The sequence below is a fragment of the Penicillium subrubescens genome, assembly GCF_028828155.1.
Source record: "Penicillium subrubescens strain IBT 31985 chromosome Unknown utg000005l_segment0_segment0, whole genome shotgun sequence".
Lineage (NCBI taxonomy): Eukaryota > Fungi > Ascomycota > Eurotiomycetes > Eurotiales > Aspergillaceae > Penicillium > Penicillium subrubescens.
Window position 1 is genome coordinate 25,739 of NW_026643155.1, and position 14,781 is coordinate 40,519.

At 45.7% G+C, this 14,781-nt stretch overlaps 7 protein-coding genes across 7 annotated transcripts; 4 read left to right on the forward strand and 3 right to left on the reverse strand.

Moving 5' to 3' along the window:
- Positions 1–2,269: 2,269 nt before the first annotated feature.
- On the forward strand, positions 2,270–2,698 carry N7473_006544 (hemerythrin HHE cation binding domain-containing protein; the record flags this gene model as incomplete). Its single annotated transcript, XM_057152484.1, has 1 exon — positions 2,270–2,698. One exon carries the CDS (start codon positions 2,270–2,272, stop codon positions 2,696–2,698), a length of 429 nt encoding a protein of 142 aa, XP_057006822.1.
- Positions 2,699–3,935: 1,237 nt separating this feature from the next.
- N7473_006545 (uncharacterized protein) lies at positions 3,936–5,330 on the forward strand (the record flags this gene model as incomplete). Its single annotated transcript, XM_057152485.1, has 8 exons — positions 3,936–4,134; positions 4,223–4,349; positions 4,412–4,501; positions 4,534–4,602; positions 4,662–4,809; positions 4,845–4,945; positions 5,038–5,195; positions 5,230–5,330. 8 exons carry the CDS (start codon positions 3,936–3,938, stop codon positions 5,328–5,330), a joined length of 993 nt encoding a protein of 330 aa, XP_057006823.1.
- Positions 5,331–5,507: 177 nt separating this feature from the next.
- Positions 5,508–5,859, forward strand: N7473_006546 (O-methylsterigmatocystin oxidoreductase; the record flags this gene model as incomplete). The annotated part of the gene is made up of 2 exons (XM_057152486.1): positions 5,508–5,693; positions 5,722–5,859. The coding sequence occupies 2 exons, from the start codon at positions 5,508–5,510 to the stop codon at positions 5,857–5,859; spliced, it is 324 nt and encodes a 107-aa protein (XP_057006824.1).
- Positions 5,860–6,521: 662 nt separating this feature from the next.
- Positions 6,522–7,991, reverse strand: N7473_006547 (Sucrose symporter plant; the record flags this gene model as incomplete). Its single annotated transcript, XM_057152487.1, is given in 5 exon segments — positions 6,522–6,880; positions 6,895–7,128; positions 7,187–7,403; positions 7,431–7,622; positions 7,677–7,991. 5 exon segments carry the CDS (start codon positions 7,989–7,991, stop codon positions 6,522–6,524), a joined length of 1,317 nt encoding a protein of 438 aa, XP_057006825.1.
- Positions 7,992–7,995: 4 nt separating this feature from the next.
- N7473_006548 (Sucrose symporter plant) lies at positions 7,996–8,286 on the reverse strand (the record flags this gene model as incomplete). The annotated part of the gene is made up of 2 exons (XM_057152488.1): positions 7,996–8,073; positions 8,137–8,286. The coding sequence occupies 2 exons, from the start codon at positions 8,284–8,286 to the stop codon at positions 7,996–7,998; spliced, it is 228 nt and encodes a 75-aa protein (XP_057006826.1).
- Positions 8,287–9,681: 1,395 nt separating this feature from the next.
- On the reverse strand, positions 9,682–9,939 carry N7473_006549 (uncharacterized protein; the record flags this gene model as incomplete). The annotated part of the gene is made up of 1 exon (XM_057152489.1): positions 9,682–9,939. The coding sequence occupies one exon, from the start codon at positions 9,937–9,939 to the stop codon at positions 9,682–9,684; it is 258 nt and encodes an 85-aa protein (XP_057006827.1).
- A 1,542-nt stretch (positions 9,940–11,481) lies between these two features.
- Positions 11,482–13,630, forward strand: N7473_006550 (Zn(II)2Cys6 transcription factor). The gene is made up of 6 exons (XM_057152490.1): positions 11,482–11,695; positions 11,745–12,014; positions 12,073–12,224; positions 12,307–12,593; positions 12,654–12,775; positions 12,846–13,630. Exons 1-6 carry the CDS (start codon positions 11,604–11,606, stop codon positions 13,534–13,536), a joined length of 1,614 nt encoding a protein of 537 aa, XP_057006828.1. The 5' UTR covers positions 11,482–11,603; the 3' UTR covers positions 13,537–13,630.
- Positions 13,631–14,781: the final 1,151 nt, after the last annotated feature.

The window sequence follows — 14,781 nt, forward strand, 5'->3', positions numbered from 1 at the left end:
TGTTAGGTTGTACGTTATTCTTAAGCTTACGGCTGAATAATATTTAGCTAGGCTACGTAATTCCCGACAGTGTCGTACACCCGGCGGTCCCGTGCAACCTTAACACCGACGGAACAGAAGCAGCCGTGGACCCCGGGAAGAAGGAATAACTAACTTATAAGTTAGTTAACTGAGCAAACCCGCATGCATTAGTCATTATTATGCCCACGTCAACAAACTAAGTTAAATTGCCAGATAGGGGCTTTATAGCAATTTGGACTTGTTGATAACCAATGGGTGTGCGGTATGATTTGCTAAGCAGTATTTCCGTCTAACACCATACGAAATCTGATATTGCAGGTGGCTATAGATCAACGAGAACATTGCTACGATACAGAGGAAAACAGCGTCCCCTGTTGAGGCTACTTATCCAAGAATACCTGCGGGAAAGCTTCTCTTCGCTAGCTTCGGTCTGTTCACTCAGCAATTGCGCTTTCAAAACGCGATGTGGCGATACATTGATCAGTGCCCAATTCTAGCTGAACTCCGACGTGTGAAGGTCGTTGTGGACGTTTTCCCCGTTACAAAATCCCTTGTAACAGCAAGGGTTCTTCCAGATCTCGGAAATTGCTACCTTGTTTCCTCAAAAGGAGTATCGATATGGGATTTTCTCCAGAAATGGTGACATATTCATTGACATCTTCTCGTGTAAGTTGCTGAGTGGTCCGGAAATAAAGATTGATAGGCCTTCTCTCCAAATCCACCGCAACATATCTCAAATGCGTGGGAATTAAGTACTCAAACATATATTGGTGCCCTGTGATACATGCAGGTAACCCTAGGATGCCTAGGACTTCGCCCACCGGCCGCATTGAACCAAGGAACACCCAAAATTTGACAAGTTCCCGGGTCACGTCGAAGTCAGCAAGTTGCTGGCCCTCTTCCCCACAGACGCTCAACCAGGATTGGACGAGCGAAAGAAGGCCGTTGTCTTTCAAAACTAAACCGGCATTTGCGGCAAGAGCAGGACGTCAATACTATGGCGCTCGTAAATGCGATAGCTCAAGTTTCCGGTTGACTGGTCAGTGGTACCCCACAGGACACAGCCCCGATGAAAACCTTTGCTGAAATTGCTCAAAACACTTCTCGTTTGTTTTTCCGAGTAAGATACACCCAAGACTTTGCTGGCGTTGCATATATCATTGAGAAAGCGCTCTTCAGAGGACAATGTTCCTAGGGGCTTTTTAACGGCCATTATACCAGCAGTGTCGAAGACATTCATATTCTACATATAATTCTAATTGAGGCCTTATTCAAAGTCTGAATTAGCCACTGCCCTTTACTGTATAGACCCTGAATTTTTAGAAACCCGCCCCTATCTCAAAATGTAAGGGTGTGGCCGATAAGCCACGATGCACGGCTGCCCGCACGCTAGCGGTCGTGTAAGAGACGGACTTCGTTTATTGATAGGCTATTGAGATCTATTTTATCGCCTCAAAATCCTTGCAATGCTAGGGTTGATTTCTGGTCAATCAGAGCTGACAGTCTGACGGTACCTTGGACCCACTTTAAGACAATTCATTATCGACCACTAATCTAGACAATCACGTACAAATAATTCTTGAGTTGACATATTCAATTGGTTCGGCTAGTAGTACTAGCAAGCGCAGAGACCTCCGAATCTAGTCGAAACGCATACAAAGTAGACGCCGGTCGCGCTAAGACGATAGCCGTGTTTTCTACCAACTTTGGCATGTCCAGTGCGAGACTGGAGCAGGGTCAGCTTTGAAGCTTTATCCCGATCTGGGCAATGATTTAGAATATTGAAGTGGGGAAGAGCTGAGTTCAGCTAGGACAAATAACGCCGGTAGTTTGGTAGGCGTCCCCTCCAGCTGAGGTCAGGGGCTCCACATCTAAGATTCGCGAAAGCTCAACTTTGTTACAGTTTACGGTAAAAAGGGAAACCCCTGGTTCCAGGGCATCGCCCGCTAATCCAGGCTCTAGGCTCCATGAGCGTCCAGCTGTCATGGCAGCATGTCTGAAATATCTTTATATATCCCAGCTTACACTCCTCTCAATCGAAATTGCTTAGTGGACATACGTTCCTCACTTACATCCCCAATATCGGCACAAGATGGGCGAATCAAAGCCTTGGGTCGACAGCCCCTGTACCCTCATTAGCCCTTCCAGGAGCGGCGCTTCGAAACAGCTACATTGACTATACCAACCCCGGGAGGCGGTGTGACTAACAATGGTACAGGTAGGGAAGACACTGACTCCGGCCAGAGCAATGGCGGCGGAGATGTTGATTGTCCAAAACTGCCTGATTCGCACGATCAATTCGGTGTACAACCAGTGCATTAATGTCGCGACACGAGGAACTGACTCGGACAAGGTTGACTTCGCCAATTACGCATTCCAGTGGACAGAGTGGGTTCACGAGCATCATACAAGTGAGGATAGCACGCTCTTCCCGTCAATGGGCGAGATCGCTGGGGTGCCAGGCTTGATGGACGTCAATACCAACGAGCACGCTGGGTTTCATGATAGGATCACGCAATACGCAGAATACTTGAAAACGGTGATACGGGGCAAGGAGAAGCTCCATGGAGAAAAAGCGAAGAACCTTATCGATTCATTTATGCCAGAGCTTCACGGTCACCTTGGGAACGAGATAGACACACTGGTCAATTTGGAAAATTACGATAAGGTAGACTAGGATGCTTGGTTCAAGAAGGAGGTGGGCAAAACTTTAAAGGAGATGATGGCCTAATATGAATACTGGGTGAGTTTTCTCGTTCAGAGCGCAAAGAAGTGGGGAGAATTTCTATGATAACTAATGGCATGCATTTCAGATAAACATCTTCCTACTGAGCATCATATCACATGACAAGTCATTCGGAGATGGCGTATGGAAGAACTTTCCCCTAATTCCTTATATGTTCGAATTGGTCCTGCGATGGATGTATATGTACAAAAACAGCGTTGGTGGAGGTTCGCTAGCTGTGATTTCAAAGGGTGGCCTAAAGAGTTGCTATTTGCCTAGAGAGGAGCGACCTAGGTTTGTCTTTGTTTAGATTGTCTAGATGGGTTTCTTGGCTGGGTCATGAGCAATAGATATCCCAAAATTGGCCGTACAGGAGCAGATTCATACTGGGCAAGCTGGTGTATAGCTGGACCTCTAAGAATATCGGCAGCATTCGAACCAAAACCTATCCAGAGGGGGTCTCGGGCAGCTACTGAAGGTGACTGCATTAGCCAGACGCAGAGGAATCTATCATCATTTTACCATCTAGTTCGTATAGTGCAACAAGCTTGAACGGAGATAGAATGCCGGCGACTAGTCTGATTTGCTATCAGAAAGTCACTTGCTACATTGACCTAGACAAATAGAGCATCTAAAAGCCGTGCATCCCGATGTGGCTATCGATTCCGCAGCATGTACTCCGCAGCATGTACTCCGCAGCATGTACTCCGTAGCCCTTCTTACCGGCTTCATTTGTAAACCCGACCGCACAGATAAGACTTTCCGAAGCGAAGGCTTACCACCGATCAAGCAATGTGGAGTACAGCAAAAGGGCCCGATCACTCTGTTCGGTCCAGCAAAAGGAGCTATCAAGAGATACTAGATAGACCCCACCAACCAGCCGATAAAGGACCGAGATGAATAATAGTTGACGGCCTCGTTTAAGAAAGTTGGCCCGTTATCTAATCAACAGAACTTAAGGGGATATACAACTCCCCAATGTAGCTAGGCCTTGTGCCACAAACTCTCTGGGGCCCCGAAGAATGACTCCGCAGCGGGCGATATGATAAATAAGCAAAATAATCACATGGGAGACATTATAAAATGGACCTAGAAAGAAGCCCTTTGTCGCTGATCCTGCTAGGTAAAAATTATTGGCCGGGTCCTCTGTTTCGCTGTACTCGAGAGCCTTCGCACTATCGGAGGCACTATGGCTTTTCCTTCGATAGCGATTCTGTCCCTGGCTTTACTGGTTCTTTATGTTTTCAAAAGAGCGCTACTAGGTAGGAGGCTGCGCGGTCCTCTTCCACCAGGCCCTCAGCGCAAACCAATCTTGGGCAGCATTATGGATTTGCCCCCCAAAGGCGAGCGGGAATGGGTGTATTGGATGAAGCATAAAGAGGTCTACGGTACTTACCCTACTTGTCAAATGTGGATTTGGCTTTGATATACAGTACCCCTGTCCTGAAATCTGTACTTATCAGGATTCAAACCCAGTTAGTTCCCTGGAAGTACTGGGGCAAACAATCGTTATTGTCAATGCTCTGGAACCGGCAGTGGATCTATTAAATAAACGCTCAGCGATTCACTCGTCAAGACCAAGAATAGTCTTTGCGTCGGAGATGTGAGTATCTAAGTAGCTATTGCTTGCCTGCTATCGATACAGGAACTGACGATTAAGAATAGGGTGGGGTGGGAGGACGGCATAATTTTCCAAGGCCATACTGAGAGATTTCGTGCCTATCGTAAAGCTTTCCAGCTATCGATCAAATCTGAGTTTGCTGTAATGCAATTCAACTCTTTTCGAGAGAAAGAAGTACACCGCTTCTTGCTGCGAGTTCTTCGGAGCTAAATAATTTCCTCCGGCACATAAAAACGTGAGGCTTATTGCGTTGCTAGGGGGTTTGATTACGGACTAAGCTTTTAATACGTCTAGAAAAGCAGGAGCTATTATCCTGAATATCGCTTATAGCTACAACGTTGAGCTATTTGGTCGTGACCATCTAGAGTATATTACTAACAAGGCGCTCGATAACTTCGTCAAAGCCGCAGCCCCTGGAGCTTGGATAGTAGACCTTATCCCCGTATATAAGTGTTACGACTAACTTCCCTTTTCAAGAAGACTTTTAAGCCTGATACAGATAGTGAAACATATCCTGGTATAGCTCCTAGGGGCAGGCTTCTAGCGCACAGCAAAGGGATAGAGGGACCAAAGGACAGGTATAGCAGATAGTCCCTACGCATTTGTCAAGGCACGGCTAGGTAATAGTATATATAAACTATCATACCTAGCCAATATTTTCAAAACACAGGGAGTTCCTAAGCCGGGATCGGAACGAGAACTCATCGCAAAATAGAATACTGTGTTACTCTACACTGGGGGTGCTGATACGGTCAGTGCGAAAAAAAAAAACATACCTTCTACCCTCCCTTCGTCAGACGCTGATAGACTTAGACTGTCTTATCTGTTGTATGTTTCTTCCTTGCTATAGCCTTATTTCCAGATATCCAGCACAGAGCACAGGATGCAATTGAACGAGGTTTAGGGTATAGACAGCTACCAAAATGGCGGATCGCTCTTGTCTTCCTTACATCAATGCTGTAGTCAAGGAGGTCTTGCGCTAGCCCCCTGTTGGGCCTAGAGGAGTATCTCATATATCAACTAAGGATGATATTTAGGGAGGTTACTTTATTCCTAAGGGCTCTATTAATATACTTAATATTTGGTATTTCGTCTAATATATTTCTGCTAGCCTAAGGATCTAACACTGTACGAACGGCTATGATACACGACCTAAATATCTTCTCTGACCCGATAGTTTCCAACCCAGAAAGGTTCCTAGGAATAGAGGGGCATATTCCAGAACTGGACCCGCGCTCCATCGCCGTTGGATTCGGATGCCGTATATATCCCGGTCACTTCTTAGCGGATAAAACAGTCTACCTAAACGTAGCACAGACCCTCGCGGTTTTTCAATATTAGCAACGCTACACAGGATGGAAATCCTATCGTAAAGAGCCCGAGATTTGAGCCGGGTGTTATTAGCCATCCAGCTCCATTCCAATGTTCAATCACAGTTCGGGGCCCGTCTGAGGAGGCACTTATCTTGTCTGTTGAACAAGAACACCCATGAGAACCGAGTGATGCATCCGAGCTCAAGAATGCTGGGTATACAATGGACACTGCTGTATTGAATCAGAACTCATATTGAACATAGTATCCGAAAATATTACGAATAGAACTCAGCTATACGATGCTCGAACTACCTTGGACACATGACATACCCTATTTGATTTCGTTGTGTCTGTGAGAACTATTAATATCATCGATAAGCTAATTGAAATAAATTCAATAAAGCCCCCTTGATTTGGTGAAGCAGCAATATAGAGATTGGCCTAGAAATTTCGAATAGAATCATAGACTCATTTGATTGTCATGTCGCCCAGCTCTCTAAACCCCACAGGCTATCAATTGCCAATTGTGCTATCCAACACAGAACATACTTTGCCCGTCATTGGCTCCGCCTCGCTACTTAATAATGGGTTGAACTCAAAACTCAAAATTAGCTTAAGGATTTGGTCGCAAATGTTTCTAGACTACGGGGTGAAATGTGCCAGGAAATTTTAGTAGGTATCAAGGTTGACATGATCAGTGCTGATTAATTTTGTTCAGTTTTGCTGCTAGGGAAAGCCTAGAGATCCTGGGCACCACAAATGCCAGATTCTATCCAGAGGCCCCTGTACCGTATAAGGTCGATCCTGGGGTTGCATAATCCATGAGTTAGTCAAAACTCTCTCAACCGGCCCTTTCATCCGCCCTGTTAGTCTTCACGCTCTTCCATTCAATGCCCAGAGCTCCGATAATGCTCAAGCAACCGAGGACAACAGAAAGCTGAAAGACCTTTACTAGCGCGTCGTTATAAGCCACAAGTACTCTTGGCAATTCAGACTCCTTGAAAATAGCTCGGATTTTTGTTGCTCCCACATTTATCACGTCGGATGAGGAAAAGCCAGAAATATGGAGGGCTTCGAGGTTACTGATAAGCTCCTTAGCAAAAATGTTCTGCGCGACCGCGACGAACAAGGATCCGCCAAGGAGCTGGAGGAACAAAACAATGGCGGTCCCAATGGACACTTTAGACAAAGGGAGCACGGCTGAGCAGCCACACCTCCAAGGCCATAAATAAGGAGAAATCCGATCCATCTAGCTTGAGATGTATCGACTGTAAATGTAGTGATAAGACCGGCTCCAATGGACATGATAATACTGCTAGCGATGAAGAAGGGCGAGTTGTATCCAAAACGGGTCGTCAATCCACCCGCTGCTATGATACCAAAAACGCAAGATAGCATCATAGGGAGGGATTCGATGCCGGATCGTACGGCACTTACTCCGTAATCAGCTTGAAACTATCAACAAGTTAACAAATAGCATCCCATCAGAGGGGCGATGCAACTTACCCAGATAGGAATGTAATAGATCATAACAAAAAATGACCCGCCCACAAATACCAAAGAAAGAGGCAAATGCAATCGTCTGCTGACGTGTAATTTCGGCAGGCACCGTCGCTCTATCTCCGAGGATAATCTGAAGCGCGACAAATGTAGTAATGGCGACACCGAAAACCACGAACAAGGCAATGATACGGCCACTCGACCAATCGTAAGTCACCCCACCCTACTGAAGTGCGAGAAGTAGACAAACAATAGCGGGGACGAAAAGGACTGTTCCAATGGGATCCAAATGCAAAATTATATCCATGGGCGTCTTCTGAGTCTTTGCCTTCGGGGGTAGCTTCAGTAGAGTAAGAAGTCCAATGGCTGTAACGCCACCAAAGGGAAGATAAACATAGAAGCACCATCTCCAAGAAGCATGATCGGTAAATGCACCACCTAGCTAGAGAAGTTTCAGAAGTGCATTTTTGAATGTTCCAATAGGCTGACATCTTACCAATGGTCCAGCGACCGAGGCCGGGCCGTACATGCCACCAAGCGTGCTGAAGAAGACTGGTCTTTTCTCAAGCTCAACTGTATGCGCTAGGGTGGCCAAGGCGCCACTGAACATGCCAGCGCTTCCTAGGCCAGCGATACCACATCCAACTATAAATGTAGTGGAGTTAGGCGCAGCGCCGCAAATGAGGGAACCCAGCTCAAAAAAAAATAATGCGGTCAAGTAAACCTGTTTGACCGGAAATAGCGTATAAAACTTTCCGTATAATAGTTGAAAAGCTATCTTAGGGTCATTCCCTTTTTTATTGGCCAGCATGTTGTCAACAGATATGACGACGCGTACCAACCAACGTCATCGAGCGCGTGAAACTCAGCTGTGATGCGAGGAATAGCAACGGCTATGATCTTGAGTGATTTTGTCAACGCGCTGCAATCGTTGACCACGGGGGTTTAAATCATACCGTATTGTCAAGATCGAGACAGAAGACGGCCAACATTAAACTGATAGTGATGAGGATGAGTTTTGGGCCTATGGGATAGAAATTTGGAGGCTCCTCGTGGTTAGTGAGGTTCACGTCGGCCTTAGGTTGCTCCTCCTTTGAAACCGACATTGTGAGTTAGCGATCCTCCAAATGAACGGTGTTGAACAGAAGGAGGAGAATAGCAGCAAACAAGGAAAAGGAAGATGAGAAAGGAGAAATGTCGTGCCTGGAATATCTTAATACCCGCGTGTGGTGTGGCAGATATACAGTTCAGTAGCTGAAAATTGTATTTAAAATCTTACGGTGGATCCAAAATCTGACGCTGGATGCGAAAGGAACTGGAATGGTGAAATCCTGACTCTAGCCCAATCTCGGTCATTCGCGAAACTGGAGATCTACGAGACTTATCATCCAAAGCACTCACTCTCTCTTAGAAAAATGTTGTCAAGAAGGCTTGAGAATCATCTGGAGGACGACACGAACTAAGCTGAGTAAAGTAAAGTGGAAATATTGGGCGTCCTTACTGCTGTCTACAATAAGACAAGAAAGTGTGAAGCATGGTGACTGAACCTGGTTTTACAATTGATTGGAAAAGCTGGTAAGGACTATGCCAGGGTAGCCTGGTAGGGAGGTGAAAAAGATCTAGGTATGCGGTGAAATCATGCCGTGATTTTGGCTCCTTAATAGTCGCCCCAGGTCAGCCGCCGTGGAGTAACTGACAGTTCTGAGACTAGTTGAAATGTAAAGGAAGCTTGATCATTCTTCTTGAGGAAATGCGTGAGGATATATATACAACGTGAAGTCCACGTTGATTTCCAGTCACCTTTGTTGGAAATAGATTGTGGGTCACGTGGCAGCCAAGCGGGCGGAGCGGCCCCACTCGTAGCTATCTAGACCTCTTCGCCCTTCTAGACAATTTCATCCTCTTTACACTCTCGTCAACCTTCCAGTGTGCACTGCAGCCTATCTTCAACAACCTTGGTACTTCTCATATATAGAGCAGGACGTATCTCAGATGTTGCGGCTTCGTTCCTGAGCAGCAAGTGCTTGGCATCACTACAAGACTAGACGCCGCGGACCGAACGCTTGGCTGATGTGGGGACGGGGTCTCTACAAATTCCTGACTCGGCAACGATCGGCACGGTCAACATTCCCGCTGGGCGCTTGCCACCATTTCGTCCCTTCCCTGAAGCTATTTTTCAGAATTCGAGTTCATGAAGAATGCAGCATCACTGGATCGCCGTACACAGAATCTGTGCGAGTAGGTCGAAATCCATGACGGTAAGGGAATTATTGCCAACAATAAGTATGAAGAAGCAAGAGAATTTTGAAATCGGGTGTTCAAAGGCGTTTCCAACGCGCTGGTATGTACACCACTGTACTGGGCACGAGGAACAATAGAACATTGTGCCGTGGCCAGTACACGAAATATTATAGGGAGCCCATTGACTAATGAAGTCGAGACCAGTCAAAATTTTACATAGTAGTTGTTCGCTCAAAAATTAGGCTCCGAAGTAGTGAACGCTATTCAGTTATTACGAAGTTTCCAAGCTCCTTTGGGCACCCATCGTCCGACCAAAATTGATAGGATCCACCATCGGGGCCATTGGTAACCTTTGCGCAGTGAATATCGTAGTTATAACCGAAAGTCCACGGGTCGCCACCAACGCTCCAAGAGCTGATGTAATTCTTGCAGGTAGTGTCACTGTAAATTTTGATATTCCAGTACTTTGCAGTGGGAGTCGCAAGGATAAGGAGACAAAATACAGAGAGGAGTTGCATTGTGGAAAGAGTTATGTGACTGAAGCTGGTAGTTTTCGGGAGTTTTGTGACCCTCAAGAGAATCTGTCATTGAGAGGATATGGATAGAATCCTCTACAATTACTAGCAACCTGTACTTAATCCTTCCTTTCGGCTTAGAACTGCAACATATTTTCCTAGATTACGAAATCTGACTCTAGACCATTCGGAGAAATCACCGCTATGCTTTCTGAAATGAAGGTTGGTCATCTCTCATCGATTATAATTAATGCCACACCGCGGTGGTCGCTCATCAATTCAAGCCACTCCTGACAGTCAATTCATAAAATGTTAAGCTGTAAGAATATACTCTATAAGTCAGGATAGAGGCCTGTCAATCAGGTAGGAGAAAGGAACCAAGTCAGATTGCTCCGTAAGGTCAAAAACTGTATCTTGAGGAGCGTGAAGCTCTTTCATGGGGAGTGGATTATATACAGTCTCATCGTCTAAAACGGGGAGATCTACCCTTGAACATAGAGGGGAAGCGGGGTAGAACACGCGGTTCTGTGAAGTCCTCTAAAGGGAGCTCCCCTGCATAAGATCCCTTGGTACTGATAACGTGCTAGCGTATAGCTGCCGGAAGGCCGCCGATCCGTTGGCTTGGAGCCTGAGGCACCCAAGTGTGAATAATCTCATGTTAGGTGTATTATAACATAAGCAATCAGAGCATAGAAGATTTTGAAAGGCCCGAGCGGTATATATGCATATACATCCAGTTCGATAAGTTTACCTAGAGTTTCACTATTGTCAAGTAAAATCATAAAGTATTAGAAAAGTAGAACCAAAACAGGTTTAAAAACAGAGTTAAATCGTGATTAGTTCGCAGATTTTAGAGATGCCAAGACCTTGAGTTTATGCGACTTGGGAGGTCTTTTGAGATTTTTGAGGGATTGGGTTGGGGTCTGGGGGTTTGGAGTTCAATAGTCGGACCCTTTTTGGGGGTTGCAGAAGACTGGCTTTTAGTAGGCTAACTTAGAGCATATCTGGCTTAGTAATGCTACTGCCTTTTATGGAAAATGCAACAGACACAGAATCAAGGCGACGGAGCTGGTCCAATCGTATGTTTCACCCCAATGTTAGTCTGCAGTCTGCTTCGGTTTACATATGCTGGTCCAGCGCCTCGGGACGCGACCGAACGGCAAGCCGAACCCCTCGATTCGGAAAGAAGCTCTCTGATTTGACTCAAGAAGAACCTAATTTTCTTTAGATTATTACCGAGTTGAAATTTGAGAGGTGAACAGGCAAACGAGGTCTCAGTAAACATCAAGGGTTGACGCCTTCCTACGTAAAGGTCAGCCAAGGAAGCTCCGAGCCCCTTGTGCCTTACTGAAAATCGGCCTCCTTGTCTACTTATCTGGTAGGCCCAACAATTATGCATCGGGCCATTGGTGGATCCTCCGATCGATATAATGTCTGATTGGTTAGCCGGAGGAAGCGGGTCCAAGCTTGCTGACTGAAGCTAAGAAAATAGGAAACACTTTTCTGACCGCTCCCTAAGGGACAGGGGTGTTGCATTTGTCCTGCTGATAAACCTCCTATCAAACGTTCAAAGACTCGGTGCATCTTGTAGGTTGTATTGTACGCTTTGCTTCTCGACATTCGCCATCGTCGAGTTTCGAGTCCAATCTGCTTCTGTCACGCCCAAGATGTACCCGCTTGCGGAATACGCTTGCTTATCCTGCGCCCAAAAGAAAAGAAAATGCGATCGCCTATTTCCCAGCTGCACGGCATGTTTCAAGTGAGTACTCTTGGTCTGCTGTCTCCATAAACTCGCTGACCTTTGCCAGACAAAAACGACAGTGCTGGTACAAAACGGCTGCGCGTTTGTCAGCTCAGGAAAATGTGAAAGATGACAGAAGCCTACGCTGTCCCAAGTTGCCATATCTCACGATGGATCAACAGCCAGAACTATCTCTGTACAATCAAAACAGTGTCAGTCAAGCAGCGATTGTACCCCTAGCCTCAGCTAAAGCGAGGGCTAGTGGGGCGTGTCTCAATTGTTGCTCAAGGAAACGAAAATGCGACAGACAATGGCCAACCTGCGGGCGATGTTCAAGGTATCACTGGTGGTAGTGAAGCTAATAACTTGTTTAAACAGCTAACGAATGTCAACAGACTGTATCCTCATTGTGTTTATCCCAAGCAGGCTCTCGTGGCCGAAGGCCCAAGTGCTTCCTTTCTTCGTTCGCTTGATATCGGCCGGTTGAATAGCGCATTACCAAGCCCAGTCGAGTCACAACCCCACATGCGTATGCTTATTCATTCGTGTAAGTAGAGACAACCTGATAGTGCAGATCCTGTTTTTGAACATCTTTCGGTAAGATTTGTGCTTACTGTTATCTTCAACAGTCGTTGAGACTTTTGGGATGGACCCGCTCCCTGTCGATCACGGGAGTATCGCGTTTTTTTCTAGGGCGACGTGGATCCAACACGCGCTCGGTGACCCTTGTGCATTCCACACTACTCTTTATGCCGCATCAGCCCATCTGGATGCGTTTCAAGGTGCCGAAAGTAGCAATATAACATTATATCACCAAACCGTGGCACTGCAGTTGCTCCAGGAGAGACTCTATGACCCGGATGCAGTATTGAGCGAGTCTCTCATGGCTTGTGTTGCAACTTTAGTGTTTCTTTCGGTATGTTTGTTGCAGTAGTGTCTCCATCCCCAGGCTATAGGCTATTTCTGACCGATTCAGGCCGCCTCTGGTGAGGAAGGATCATCTTCCATTCACAAGATGGCGTTGATGAAAATGATCAAAGCAAAGGGCAGCTTCGCGGACCTCACCCTTGGCACGTTCCTGTCAGAGGTTATCACCGCGTACGTATTTCCAACTACAAGTCATTCCTTACGACGATAAGCGGTTTCTCATGTTGTTTCCTGGTTGCAGAGGTGTTCTCTCCGAGGCCATTATTATGGACTCCACACTCGACATACCATTCTTAGACATCCCTCCAACTCCTCTTATTCCCCCCAGTTATTTCATCTGCGCCATTCTCCGTCGAGCAGCCAGTAAGAAAGGAGGCTACTATAACCTCTCCCCTAGCACAATCGAGATATTTGGAGAGATTGCATCCGTCACCTCCTTTGGGTCAGATGAACCCCGTTTCCGAGCGAAGTGGGCAGCAAAATTAGAAGGTCTCTTGTTGTTGTATGTTGAGCCCCAATATACCGGGCAAAAACCCAATGACGACTTTCTCGAATCGGACACCGAGGCAATAACTCAGGCTTGCCACATGGCTGCCCTGATTTTCTGGTTATTGTTTCTTGACGACCACGAATATCTTGCTCCATTCTCCATGGACGTTTTACAAGTTCTTGTTGATAGGCTGCGATTTGCGGTATCCTGTGGAAGCATGGATACGTGGATGAGAACCGCTCCAGAAGCGCACACTTTGGTATGCCTGCTTGGAACAGCCGCCTCTATCAAACTAGATGATCGCATCTGGTTCAGTCTTAGGCATGGTCGGGCAGTGAGTTGTATCGAAAGTAGAAAGGCATCAGTTCTGTTGCACAGTTGGAGCATTTATGATTGGGCGAATCAGAGACGCAAAGTCAAGATGATGGCGGCAGCGGAGTAAGAGGGTATATTTCCAGAAGATGGACAAGGAGCCGACGACCGGGAATGGCAGGGTAAAAAAGGAAAAGAAAATTGAAGGTTCATCCAGATAGCAGGAAAGATTGTAATCTCTACTCGTAGAACGATTTGGACGACCAAACGTGCCCTACTTCTCACTGGTTCGGCGGAGCGTTCCCGTGGGATCTTGAGGCCAATGCAACGACCTGGGTACTTATAAAGGCCGATCATTCAATGGTATACCCTTTCTTACAACACTAATAAGCGATCAGTCTCGAACATATTTCTCTGTAGTAAACCGAAAAGCGCAGGGTTTTGCTGTAAAGCTTCACCGACACACCTACCACACGCCAAAAGAGAGCCTACACTATATATCAATTATGCTAGTATCCAGTAAATCCCTTTCCGATCCATGCTGACATAACACTAAGTTCCAGGTCTATCATCCAACAGTCCTATCTGCCTGTTAGCAAGCTATTGCATACAATAAAAAGCGTGAATTCTGGTAATGCTTCTGAGTTAAGCTGTTATTCATAGATAACCAAAGAACAATAAATATTTGACTACATAAGCTATTTCTGCTCGTTATAGAAAAAACATCGTCAGTCTCTTGATTCCCCTTTCCCTCCGACACAATAGGTCAATATCAAGATTAGAAGAATGCCCCTAAGCGGAACAGTATTATCGCTTATTATAACAAATTGCCGACCTATAAAGTCCCTCGATATAGACGTGGCTATAATTTTGTGGAATTTAAGGGAGTTTTCATTAACTTATCAATTGAAGCTATCAAGAGAAAAAGTTCTCTAAAACAACAAACACGAAATATCCAGTCTACTTTTTTAGTAGGTTATCTTAGAACCAAATCTTGCTATTCCCTGATACTGAACTCAAAAGCATAACATTATAAGACTGAAATAACAGATCCTCAAGCTACAAGAGGATCTTGCACTTGAGAAACGTAAATATGAAAGGACACTAGGAGAGCTCTCAAAATAGAAGGAAATTATACATTGCAAATCATACTACGAGCAGCCTGATAGTTAGGTAATGCTTCTGTGCGGACACATAGTCTGATATGTCAGAATACTCTTATCGCTCTAAGGAAATGCCCTATATAAAGGGCATTAGCTAAAGGGTATATAGAATATTACTTATTCACCTAGAAGTGTGCTATAACTTGCATCCAATAATATGCACTTGAAATACTATAGTAGGTAGTCCAAAACACAAGATAATTTCTTATACA